This window comes from Leptopilina heterotoma, unplaced genomic scaffold (assembly GCF_015476425.1).
Source record: "Leptopilina heterotoma isolate Lh14 unplaced genomic scaffold, ASM1547642v1 Lhet_581, whole genome shotgun sequence".
Classification (NCBI taxonomy): Eukaryota; Metazoa; Arthropoda; class Insecta; order Hymenoptera; family Figitidae; genus Leptopilina; species Leptopilina heterotoma.
Genome location: NW_025111132.1, coordinates 206,599 through 219,977, shown reverse-complemented (window position 1 = coordinate 219,977; position 13,379 = coordinate 206,599). Strand labels below are relative to the sequence as shown.

General features: G+C 28.0%; 1 protein-coding gene across 1 annotated transcript; it reads left to right on the top strand.

Annotated features, from left to right (window-relative positions):
- The first annotated feature begins 2,033 nt into the window (after nt 1-2,033).
- LOC122508920 lies at nt 2,034-8,402 on the top strand. The gene is made up of 7 exons (XM_043622586.1): nt 2,034-2,119; nt 2,583-2,709; nt 4,018-4,132; nt 5,037-5,147; nt 6,519-6,787; nt 7,335-7,542; nt 8,254-8,402. The coding sequence occupies exons 2-7, from the start codon at nt 2,707-2,709 to the stop codon at nt 8,376-8,378; spliced, it is 831 nt and encodes a 276-aa protein (XP_043478521.1). The 5' UTR covers nt 2,034-2,119; nt 2,583-2,706; the 3' UTR covers nt 8,379-8,402.
- Nucleotides 8,403-13,379: the final 4,977 nt, after the last annotated feature.

The window sequence follows — 13,379 nt, the reverse complement described above, 5'->3', positions numbered from 1 at the left end:
TCAATTCCCACTTCCCCCAAATTTTATTTTAAAAAAATATTTGTTTCGCAATAAATTGTTGTTAGAAATCTAAACTTAATTCAGGTAGTAATAAATTAAATAGATAAGAGCAAGTTGTAAAATTATTTTTTAAAATTATTTTTCCATTGAAATTAATAATGGTGTTTATTATTAATAATTAATTTTGTCAACAAAAAAATAATTATAATAAATTCATTATTATTATTATTATTATTATTGTTATTGTATTAATAAGTAATAAATACATATTAATTTTCCAAGTGTACAATTTTATAATTATATAATAGCATATATTATATTCTTTAACTTAATCAATTACGTTTTCTGAAAACTTACATTTCTATTTTTGGGGAAAATTGCTTATCATTTTTTAGGGAACTTAGAAGAGCTAGTTTTATGGAAAGTTACACAGAAAACTTTCTTTAAACTTAAATTTCTATTCTTCACAAAAGTTACATTGCAATTTTTCAGCAAATTTATATCGATAATTTCCAGGAAGCTAACACCGTTAAGTTTAAACCGGAGGACATTTAAAAGTTCAGGGAACTTAGAAGGAACTTAACCGCGTTAAGTTCGGAACTTAACGCGGATAGTTTCCTGCTAAGTTCCTACAAAGTATTGTGCTATCTGGGCTTACTTAAAAGAAATTTTATATTTTACTAGAATGCAACACTTTTATTTTCAAATAGGAAAATTAATATTTTTCTACCTATGTAATTATATATAAAGTTATTAAATTTATTTATGTAAAAGATATACGTACTGCATTTATTTAAGTAGAAAGTTTATTTAACTTTTTTTCTTTTTTGGTAATTTGCTTAACGATTATACAAGTAGCAATAATTTGAATTGTCATAAAATAAATTTGGATAAGTTCAATTAATTAAATAATAATTTTCGTGTTATTAAAAAAAATTAAAGAGGATTTAAAATTGAAATGGTAATTGTAAAGTTCAAAAAATATTCCTTGCAAACTTTGAGAAAGAATAAATAAACTTACTCCATCAGCATGTTCTGTACTGTATCCTACTTCAAAAGTATTTAATTCGTCTAAATGCTTTCCGTTTTTTGGAAATAAATCTTCATCACATGTTTCTTGTTGGTCAATTTCCATTTCTTGCACACTTGCAAAAGGTACTTCGCTTGTTTGGCAAATTTCCATTTCCGTTTTGTCAATATTCAGTGTCTATGGAAAAAAATTTGAATTTTTGAACTTGTTTTTACATTATCATCACATGAAAAATTACTATTTTATTTACTACTTTACTTATTTTACTTATAACTTACTTTTTGCCGGTCCGATTTTTTGGTACCGATACCACGTGGATAAAGGAATTTCACTTAGCGAACCAGATTACATATAATTTTTATAAGATTTACCTTCATTTCTCTTATTATTGACCTAAAATAAAGCACATAATAGACATGCATGAACTAAATTTTTAACTTGAAACTCATTTTTAAAAGCAAAAATGTATAATTGAAACAATTTGAGGTTATTTTATTATAGAAACATTTGTGGTTATTTTCGTAGATGAATTTGGTCCTACCTGTTCGCAATCGTCCCGTTTAGGATTTTTTTTCTTTGACATCTTTCACGTAACTTAGTAAAATATGTAGACACAAACAAAAAATATATATATTCTACAAAAACGTGAGTAATCTAACTAAAATTTTCAGCTCAATGAAGCAAGGTAAACTGCGGTTAATCCAAAAAAATATAACGACACCAACTACGTATCATCATATTTTCGAGCCCGAAATGTTTATAAAAATATTTGTAAATGAAATTGAAAATTTAATGCAATTTTTATGATTTTTTTATGCATACAGTTATTTAAAGAACATTTTTATTCTTTAAGATATTATTACTTTCTTTTTGTTTTTATTTCAAAGTAAGCATTAAGGTAAAGTTAAGAAAATTTATAGGTTACGGGGGCTAACATATCATAATCCGTCATTGAACTTGTTTAAGTCACGTGATGTTTTCAAATTTTAGTCGGCATTAAAGTGTGTGGCACTGTTATAGTCATTTGTTCTGATTACTTAGTGGACAGAAAAATTTTAATTTGATTTTTGTACCATTTTCGTGTTGAAGGTAAGTGTGAAAAATTTGTCAATATATGTGACAAATTATCGAATTCCAATTGAATTAATTATTTTTAAGTTAAAAAAAGAAAGAATAAGTGTAATAAGTGTTAAAGTAAATTGTAAAGAACGCAGTCGAGTGCACTGACGCCACGTGTGAATAAAATATTTTATTGGTTGTATTTTTCATTTTTTAAAGAAAATACTTAAATTTTGCATTTATTTTTGTGCATTTCAAGAAAATATAATTTGACTATTAATTAAAAAAATTGTAAATGTAGAAAAATATAAATAGAATTTTTTTATTAAGGTCTTGTTAACAATTCATCAATTAATAATACAAGAGAGAAAATTAAATAAATTTTTATTTTTAACAAATTTTTCTATTAATTAATTATTTATTAAAATTTTTTTCTATTACATATAATTATTAAATAAAAATAAATTATTAATTAATTAAAATTATTTTTCAGAAAATATTCTATAGTCATCGAACCGACAAGAGTCAGTAAGAGGAAAAAATTTGCGAACATCCGGAATACTAGTTTTACGGAAGAACCCAAAAGAAACTCCAGGAAAACTGGAGGAAATGGAACTATGGTAATTTTCAATTTATTTATTTAAGTAGTAAACGGGCTTACAAAAATAAATGCTCTTTCGTAGAAATTTACTAATATTAATTAAGATTTAAATTTTCTCAATTTGAGAAAGAAATAAATAAAATAGAATAGTACACGGAAAAAAATTAATCTCTAAACTTGAAATAATATTAATTTGAAGTCCAATGAAATATAAGTGTATCTAAATTAAACATTATAGTCACAATTACTGTGATAAGTTGTGTTTGATTCTGTCAAACTTTATACCAGAAAACGCCATAAATTCACATCTCTGATTTAGAGATTTGTTAATTTCACAACTTTTTTTATATGAATTAGGTACATTGTGTTTTAAGTTAATCAGAAGCATGCAGAGAGCACAATGGTCCAGCTGTTATATTCTTAGCATTACATCACTTTCCAATTTTACATTTTACAACCGCGTTTCTGCATGAATTTAAACCATCTTTTGAATTTAGGTAATTAAGAAGATTCCTACTCGTTGTATGTTGGCCTATTTTGTAAAAAGTGTCTGTGTTTAGAGAAAAAGTGGTTGCAAAATGTTTATTTACCTATTTCACGTCATTTAAATCAGTCAGTGTCGTATTTTGTCGGGTAATAATTGTAACCTACAAATTTTACAGACTTTCCAACGCCGTTAAAACAAAAAAATGAAATAAAAATATAAAATTCGTATTGTGTTTTAAAAATATCCAACTACTTTTTTATACTTGTCAATGTATAGTTCATACAGGGAAAACAATATAAATATTTTGTGAATAATTCTCACTCTAAATTGTGATAAATTATAAATTCTTATTACATCGAGTTATTACAAAAATAAGAATTATATAAATATACGATTAAAATTTTTAATATTGTTTATTCAAATAATTTATTAGATTTGAATTTATTCAAGTAAGTTGATAGTTTAGAACATATGTTCCATATGTAATAAAATTTGAGATTCCTAATATCATTTTTAGGCATAAGAAATACGTGTTCTTCACAATACTAATATTCGGATTAGATATAATACCAAATTTCAGTTTTAGTGATCTGCTTACATCTTACGTCCGATTCCAGTGATAGTTTATGCCTAAATCTCAGATTTAATCTCTAATTTAGAGATTAATTTTTTTCCGTGTAGTATACATAATTATCAAAAGTTTTATCGAATTGAAAAAAAATTATTCCTCTCGCTTATAATTTGTTTAATGTTACTGAATATACCTTGTAATTAAAAATTATTTTTTTCATATTTCGAAGAAAAATTAATAAATATTAGTAAATATGAATTTTTTTACAGAAAGGCAAAAAAAGACTTTCATTCGATGAAAACTTAGAATATAATAGTGGGGTGCTGATGAAAAATAGAAAAAGATTGGTGTCATCCAGCGATCTATCAGAAAATAACAGTGATGGTAAAAAAAATTACGATTTTTATTAAACATATTATATATTATATTTTTTTTATGTTGACAAGTAATAAATTGTATATATTACTGAGATTATTGTCTATTTTAATAATATTTTTTGTCCTACCTGCACGGAAAGTATGTCATTTCGGGCACTTAAGGCGGGCGCAAAGTAACACATTACGCCCGGGAGTGGGAGAAGCGGTCGGAAAAGTATTTTGCGCCCGCTTGTATGACGTCAGCGGGCGGTAAAGTATTTTCCACCCGCTTCCCCTACCTCCGAGCGGGCGGAAAATACTTTACCGCCCGCTTGTTAATTATTTGATTTTCTTCATTAAAATGCGACATTTTCAACTTTCTTTTTATGTTGACTATAAAACTGCAAACATTTTCAACTTGTTTTATTTTGTCTATAAAAATTTGCAATTTTTTTTTTATTTTCTCTAAAAAAAATAATGAGATATTTGGTTTTGTTCCCATTTCGTTTATCAAAATTGTCAATTTTAAAAGTTCCTGTTTCAGTTTTGTTTAATTATTAATTACTACGTTCTAAATAAATACTATGTTTCCAGAATACATTGTTTTTTATTTCTATTTCAAAACTTCTATCATTAGAGACTTCATTCGATATAATGTTTATATAGAGCTTAATTTTTAACTAATATGAGAGTTTAATCGTGCGTGCCCTCAATGCCATACTTTCCGTGCAGTTAGGACAAAAAATTATGTTCGCATCATGGGCGCAAAGGTGATTACGACTTTGGCGAAATGAAGGGACCGAGGGGACACTTTCGCTCCCTCGGCTTCGCCTCGGGCGCGAAATTGTGTCCCCTCGGTCCCTTCATTTCGCCATCGTCGCAATCACCTATTTTGCGCCCTTGTTACGAAAATAACTATTTTGTTAATAAAGCTGAAGGAGTGTCCAGAATAAGTGATTCAGAAGTTGAAAGTCCCGGTTTAGAAGCAGAAAGTTCCGATTCAGAAGTAGCAGGTTCAATTGTTGGGAACCCTTTGGAAGATGGTAAGTTTAATGTTAAATTTTAATTTTTTTTCGTAAACATTTACAGGGTTGTTACAAAAATTTAATTTTTCCTGACTTTACTGAGTCACTTATCCCACTTTTCCACTCAACGTTTTTTATACCTCTTTCAGCCCCCCAGTTATTTACAAGTGTTTAAATGATAATTTTATTATTATAATAATATATTATTACAAAATATATATTTAAAAAAATGTTATTTAGTACCTTAGTAATATATAATTTAAGGAAAGGTATTTAATTTTTAGTAAATCTAGTTTTTTAGAAATATCTTTAGTGTTTTATTTTACATTTTGTTGTATAATATTTACAAAAAAATTTTACTATCTCCCCAGTAAAAAAAAACTAATTCAAATGAATTGAAACGAATTAACATTTTTGGTAGGCTCCAATTCGTATTTGTCACAAAGCGGGATTCACTCAAGCTCTTTGTATATTCAATTGAATTTAATTCAATATGTACCAATTTGTCCAAACGAATTCGCATTCGAAAGAAATGGCCAAGGAATGCATTGAATTCGTGCTAACGAATTGAAAAAAATTAAAGGCTCAAAACTTGTCCAGTGAATTGGTACGGATAGAAGGTTCGGAAGTTCAATACAGTTTCACGAATTCAGGAAAATTGCATCATGGCTCCAATTCGTATTTGTCACAAAGCGGGATTCACGAAAGCTCTTTGTGAATTCTTTTTAATTCATTTCAATTAGTTTTCGTTTACTGGGTCATTCTTTTTTTAATTTACTCTGGAGTATTTAGACAAAAGATTTAATAAAGTAGAAACGATAAAAAAATGTTTTTGCAACATTATAAAAAGAGATAAAGTTCGATTCACAAAATAGACCCGTACCTGGGACTATTTTGTGTACGACTTTTAATGGCTACAAATCAGACAAAAAATTTTTTTTCATAGCATAAATTATTAATCTTAAGAAGGATGTCGACAACACATATCAAAAATTGATTTCCTGTTTTCTTTTAATTCTAAATTAGTTTAAGTAATTAGTCAAAAAGTTATTTGGTGCACAAAATGGCCATAGTTGACAGTAAATGTTTAATTCAATAATTGAATTATTTTATAAAATTGTAAACTAAAATTCAATTATTCTGTTTTTTCTGGGTATGAAAAGATCACCTACAATATTTTCAAAATTCTCTTGTTCACAATCCAACGTTAGGAAGTTTTAATTATTCGAAATTTTTTTTAATTAAATGTGTACATTCAAAAATACTACTAATTCCAATCTAGCTATTTTGAAATTCTTACAATTTTTTCGATGATTAATAATACATTTTTCTCTTTAATTTACTTCGATTAATTAAATATGTTTTGTTAACATCATTTTGTACTTGCAGAAGGGTCATTAGAAAGACACGATACATCCGACACAGTGCTTTTGAAGACAGATGAAGGCAAGGACAGAGCGTTATGTAAAAATCCAGATAAAAGTATTAAACAACCATTGTTACAAAACATGGACAACAATAATGAGCATAGGGCCGGAACTTCTTCCAATACAACAGTTGCAGTTCCACCTGCGGCTTTAAATAATAGAAGAGTGGATGACATTCTTGTAGAAACAAACAATCCGCCTCCGAAGCTTTATACATCTCGAAATGATCAGGTAATTGTAGCTTATTGTAATTTTATAAAATAATTTTCTTTCTATTTTTTAAAATTTTTGTGTTCATTTTGAGATATATATGATAAATTGTATTATAACCTTTAAAGTGGTATGCTGGTCTGACAGACCGCTATAAAAATTTTCTTTGCTTGCAACTTTCCTTCAAAGTAAGATACGAACTTGAGCTTTTCAGTAGCTTCATATTTTATCAAAATCTGTTAAGTGACTTTTTCAAAAAATTTTTATCTTAAAATTTTGTATTGTAAAATATGTAAAAATAAACAAAATTGAATCAAAATAATGTAGAATGAATTTTTTAAGTTAAAAAGTAAAAAATATTTCCAATAATTGTCTTTAGAAAATTATAGATTACTAAAAAAAACTTAAAAAGGGAATAGCGATCTGACAGACCGGGGGTAGCACTGAGGGTGATTTTTTGGCACATAGCACTTTAAAGGTTAAATGATCTTTGGTTATCAATGTACTTTTACATTGTGTATCTTTTAAATTTTCTTATTTTTAATATTATACTGTTTTTTACTGACAGGTTTACCTTGGTGGAAATTCTTATGTTTTTGTCGATACATGGTATTTAATGCTTAGACAAAATGACTCTAAATTTGTTCGTGATGTGGCTTCTATTCTATGGGGCACAAATGTCTTAAAGAAACGTTGCCTAAAATTAACAAAAGCAATGGAAGAAAGAGACAAAGACATGAAATGTCTGACCCCGCAAAAATACAAAATTTTGAAAGGTAACATACTTAATGAGCTTTTATAGTATCTAAAAAATAAGAGCGTTTGTTCATATTTTAAACTGTAAAACAGTAACTGAGTCTACCTATTTGTTATAAAATAAAAAAGAAAAATTTGTTTATTAAATCCTAAAATTAAAAAATTATCAATGAAAGAAAATGATTGTTCAATATTTAAATTCTCTAAATTTGGTAAATAGATTTAAAAAAAATGTTTTGAAGAATAAGTTGACTTCTTTTTTAAAGATTATAAACTAGGAAAAATCTTAAGATTTTAAATTGTTACATTATTAAAGCAATTTATACTTTAAAATAATTAAATTTTTTTCGTTGTTTTCTAAGTATACAAAAATAGAGAAAGTGGGGAAAAGCCATTTTTTAAAATATCTCCCTCTTTTTTTTACTATTAAATTATGTCTTTTTCCATTTTTATAACAATTGTTGTGATTGCATTTTGAAATTTTAATAGTAAAAAAATGAAGGAGATATTAAAAAACGGTTTCGCCCCGCCCAGCGTCTTTGCCCCACTTTCCCATACTTAAAGCAATAAACTCTGATGTAAAAAATGCAATTTTTCGAATATCTAATAATATAAGAAAGATTGATATAGGAATGATTATTTATTGACCTTTCATTAAATAAAAATGAGATTTTAAAATACCTATAAAATACAATTTTTTAATATTTACAAAATATGTGATTTTGTTGCAGACTCTCTTCGGCATAAGTTAAAGGTGAAAAACGTTAGTCCCGAGAACATAGCTTTGAGGATGCAAAGAGTATGGCTTTATATGTCTCGTTTCATCTACGATTGCAAGAAAAAAAGTGAATCTTAACTTATGAGCGGTATTCAATATCAACTTATATTGAACTGATATTTTTTTATATTAATAAATTTTAAAATACTTATACTCTTCTTAAGTTCTACATTTAAAAAATGTACCTAAATGTTTTGTTCTCGAAGGTAATACTTGCCTACTTTCTGATACCACAATAAACTTATTCACCAAAAAAAGTTTTCATTATTTACATAAACAAACTCTTTTTATGAATTACTGCACTACATTTGTGTGTTTTACAATATTAGATTTTTAACCCCAGTTAAATTATTCAAATGGCAAAAAAAATTATAATTTAAATTGTTTTAACACAAATTTTTGCTAATAATATCCTAATACAATATTACGTCATTTCTGACGACGGATCTTATCTCATTTTTGTACTACATTTCCGACGTGTTTTCTGTCGTCGTTTCCTACTAGATTTCTGACGTCGGATCTGACATATTATATGACATAATATCCTAATCATTTCTGACGTCGGATCAGACGTCGGCTTTTTCAGTAGGGACGTGGCCATCTCATAACACCTCGCGACAATATGAAACAGTCTCTTTAATTTTTTGAAGGTTAGGTCTGATACTATTATAAAGGCTATTTACCCGATTGAATTCGATGAATAACTCATGTAAACAACGATAACTTTTACAATGAGAAAAAAGAAAAAAATTAATAATTACTGGCACTAATTGCTGGAGAACACAATTGTAAGTCGCACACTTAAATAACCAACTGAAAATCGACCTTCTGTTGATAACAAAAGAAAAAAATTTCTGTTGACAGATATGTCACTTATAAAACCAAAAACAGGGGGTGGCCCACTTCTGTCAATCCTAATATACTCTATCATTGGATAATATACTTCCGATTAGTGCATATGTCCGATTTTAATGAAACTTCCCAGCCCTACTGGAAGTAAAAATATAGAAAGAGATAGAATTTTGGGGATAGAAAGAGATAAAGTTTTTTCTATCCCATTGAAATAGCCACTTTGCATACCCGAAATATTATACCTTTTTATCTCCGAACGCTTCTATCTCTTTTTATACCTATTATCCCCTATCTATCTCTTTTTATACCTATGTACTTTTTAATTATCTCTTTTTATTTCTGTTTGCTGCAAATTTTTTTCCTTTTTAATATATAAAGAATTAATTAACCAATATTATTAACAATATTAAAGACTTTATGAAGTATTACAATTTCAATTGAACTTATTATTTAAAAAAAATATTTTTAGAGTTTTCGTACTTCTATTTATTACCTTTTTTTAACAAATCAAGTTATTTATTTATTTGTTATGAAATTATTATTTATTGTTTAAATCTATATTTCATTTCACATTATTAACCAACATTATACACATAACACTTAAAACCAAATTTGAAAAATCTCGCACGCAGGAGGGCTCGAACCCTGAACCTTAGGGACGCAAGTCGAATACACATGTCACTCAGCCACGCTAGCTTGGAAGATATTTTTCTTGAATTACCTTTTAAATTTTGGGACTATGTTATTGATCTTTTTTTATCTCTTACTCTATCGCTCTTTATCTCTCAGTTGATCTCCTTTTTAAAGTTCTAATTTCTCTTTATTTATCATGAAATCGTCACATTGAAAAGCGTATAAAAAGTTATCTTTGGGGATTGAAAAGGGATTTAATAGAATATAATAAAGGTTATTGAAAAAGATTAAGAAAAAAGAAAAAATCGAATTTTTTTTACTTTCATAGAAAAGAGATAGACTCTGATAGAACCGAAGGAATAAAAAGAGACAAGTATGGACTGAGATTTAAATAGGGATAGAAAGGGAAAGAAGTGAATAGTAAGAGGATAAAAGGCGATAAAGTAAGGGTTAAGGTGCCGTCCCATGTCGGCGTAAAAACGTCGAAGCGTCGGCGTTAAAGTATGAGAGTGAACGAGATAGAGATATAAAGTTGTTTCTTTCACTCTCATGCATTTACGTTTTGACGCCAACGCTTTGACGTTTTTACGCCGACATTAGACGGCACCTTTATTAAAAGAGATTGAATAAAAACCCAGTAAACAAAAACTAATTCAAACGGATTGAAATGAATTAAGATTTTGGTAGAAAGCGGGATTCATTCAAGCTCTTTGTATATTCGATTGAATTCGATTCAATTTGCCTGAAGTTGTGCAAACGAATTCGCATTCGTAAGAAATGACCAAGGCATGCATTGAATTCGTGCTGACGAATTGAAAAAATTAAAGGCCCCAAAACTTGTCCATTGAATTAGTATGAATAGAAGGTTTGGAAGTTCAATACAGTTTGACGAATTCAGGAAAATTGCAGCATTGCTCCAATTCGTATTTGTCACAAAGCGGGATTCACTGAAACTCTTTGTGAATTCTTTTTAATTTATTTCAATTAGTTTTTGTTTACTGGGAAAGGAAGATAGAAAGAGATTGAGGGGAATAAAAAAGGGTTAGCCTGGGATAGAAACAAGATTATTAAAAGAGATAAGTATATTCTTAGATGAAATTAGAGATAGAAAGAGATAGGTGTGGATATTGAAAGTATTAAAAGAGATGAAATAAAGGTTATTGAAAAAAATTTACACAGAAGGAGAGATAAAAAGTGATTGAAGTGATAAAGTGGGGATAGACTAAGATAGAGAAACTTTATCTCTTTCTATCTCAGAGATAAAAAAATATTCAAAGAGATAGGATTTCTATCTCTTTACTTCCAGCAGGGATTAATAAGGGGTGAATTAAAGTGGATTGGTACTTTTATGCCCTTAAATTCCAAACCAATTCCGTTTTTGTCCGAAATCTTAATGAATTCCTTTTCTATTGTTAAGTTGATAATTTCTATCCAATTCAATTCTCTGTAACCACGTGACCAGAATCTGAATTCACTTTAATGCCGTTTAAGGGAATCATTTTTTGTGGAGTTAATGCCTTTTAATTAATATTGAATTCTTTAAAGGGCATTAAAGGGGTTTCAAATTCTGGTCACGTAATATATTTACGTAATTTTGTGCCCTGATTACGAAAATCATAGTAAAAATTGGCGACTAGGTCATTTTCATGGTAAAAACCATAAAAAACACTATAAAATTGTGTTTTTTGCGTTTAACTCCTAGAAAATGCAAAATTCTAAAAAATGTTTCATACAAAAGATATAGATTTTACAAAAATACACATTTTTTGTTTTCATTATTTTTTTTTAAATTGTTAGTTTTCGAGAAAAATGCAAAAAACCATAAAATTCCATAAAAAGTGCTTAAAACATACTCTCACCTAAAAGGACAGCTAATTATAACAAAATACAGTTTTTTATATATTATGATGCGCTGATCACCGAAAAATGCTGAAAATGATAATGAAAATTGGCGCAAATTTGAATTTCATGGTAAAAACCATAAAAAACAATCGCTTCTGTAGTGTTCTCACCTGTGGTCCTTTAAAAAAGTCTATCTTTGGAGGTCACGTTAGAAGGGGTATTGGTTCTGGGTTGGGTACTTTCTAGTATAAACTAGAAAGTCAATTTAACTCCCTTTCTATATTAAAACGTGTAAGGAAATTAGGTGCTGCGGTCTTCGCCCGCCTCTGAGTGGTGCCTTTTCGAGACACCTAGAAAAAAGTTTTTTTTTAAAAAACGTTGGAGGGGGTATTGGTTCTGAGTTGGGTACCTTCTAGTACCCAACTAGAAACTCATTTGGACTCCCTTTCTAAATTCACAAAGCTAATTTGATTTTCGTGGTAAAAACCATAAAAACACCGTGAACTTATAGTTTTTGCGTTTGTGAATTTGGAAAGGGAGTCAAATTGACTTCCTAGTTGGTACTATGGTACCTAACTTAGAACCAATACCCCCTCCAACGTTTTAAAAAAAACCTTTTTTATAAGTGCCCCGAAAAGAAACCACTCAAAGGCGGGCGAAGCCCGCCGCACCTAATTTCCTTACACGTTTTAATATAGAAAGGGAGTCAAATTGACTTTCTAGTTTATACTAGAAAGTACCCAACCCAGAACCAATACCCCTTCTAACGTGACCTCCAAAGAAAGACTTTTTTAAAGGACCACAGGTGAGAACACTGCAGAAGGGTCATTTCGCAGGAGAGTTAAGGTTCATGTCTCAGATTTTTTTTATATTTTGCTTATTAATAGTATTTTGGGTCCTAAACAACTATACCAAATTTTAATTAAATATTTTTATTATTTTTCAAGATATTTGCATTGCAAATTTCTTGACATGTTTTTTTCATTTTATTATAACTCACTTATTTTTAAAAATTTATTAAATTTGTGAAGAACCTTTTTTACGTGAAAACCATTGAAGTTTAGTAAAAAAAATTGAAAATTAAAAAATATCAATTTTTTTAATTATTTATTTATAAAATTATATTTATTTTTAATGTTTAAGCATGAGCCCTATCAGATTTTGTTTAAAAAAAAATCTTATTTTAAAGTTTAAGATCTCATTAAAAAACCGTAAAATTTTTAGAATGGCATCTGTCTTTGTTTTTTAGTAATAAATTGTCAAAGTTTTAATTGCACTATCGCGCGCCGGCTCACAGTTGGATTTTTTTACAATTTACTGTTCAAAAATGACTACAGCCTACAATTTTTAACCGATTTGAGTGTTTTTTGTTTTAAATTTAAGGGGACATCCTGGGAGGCCGATTTTTTAAATATTAATTGTTTATAATTTTTTATTTTAAAAAAATTAATACAATTTTTTTAAAAAGGACGTTTATTTTCTTATTCCGTTACTGCACATGATTTAAATAAGTTCAAAATAATCCAATATATCCACCAGACAATTAATAAAACAAAATAATTTATTTAAATTGTTATGAACAATATTAATTAACAAATAGTTAACTTTGATTCCTCTTCAATAAAAAATGTTTTTTTTCACATTTACTTTTATATTTAGGTTCATTTAAAGAATATATGTCCTTCTCGTTCAAAACATAACTTATTTAAATTGTTATAAACAATATAATTAAACAAATAGATAACTTTGATT

Excerpts from the sequence above, each read along its gene's own strand:
- LOC122508920 (XM_043622586.1), top strand. Across the intron at positions 4,133-5,036 it reads ATCAGAAAATAACAGTGATG|CTGAAGGAGTGTCCAGAATA; the intron begins GTAAAAAAAATT and ends TTGTTAATAAAG. Across the intron at positions 6,788-7,334 it reads ATACATCTCGAAATGATCAG|GTTTACCTTGGTGGAAATTC; the intron begins GTAATTGTAGCT and ends TTTTACTGACAG.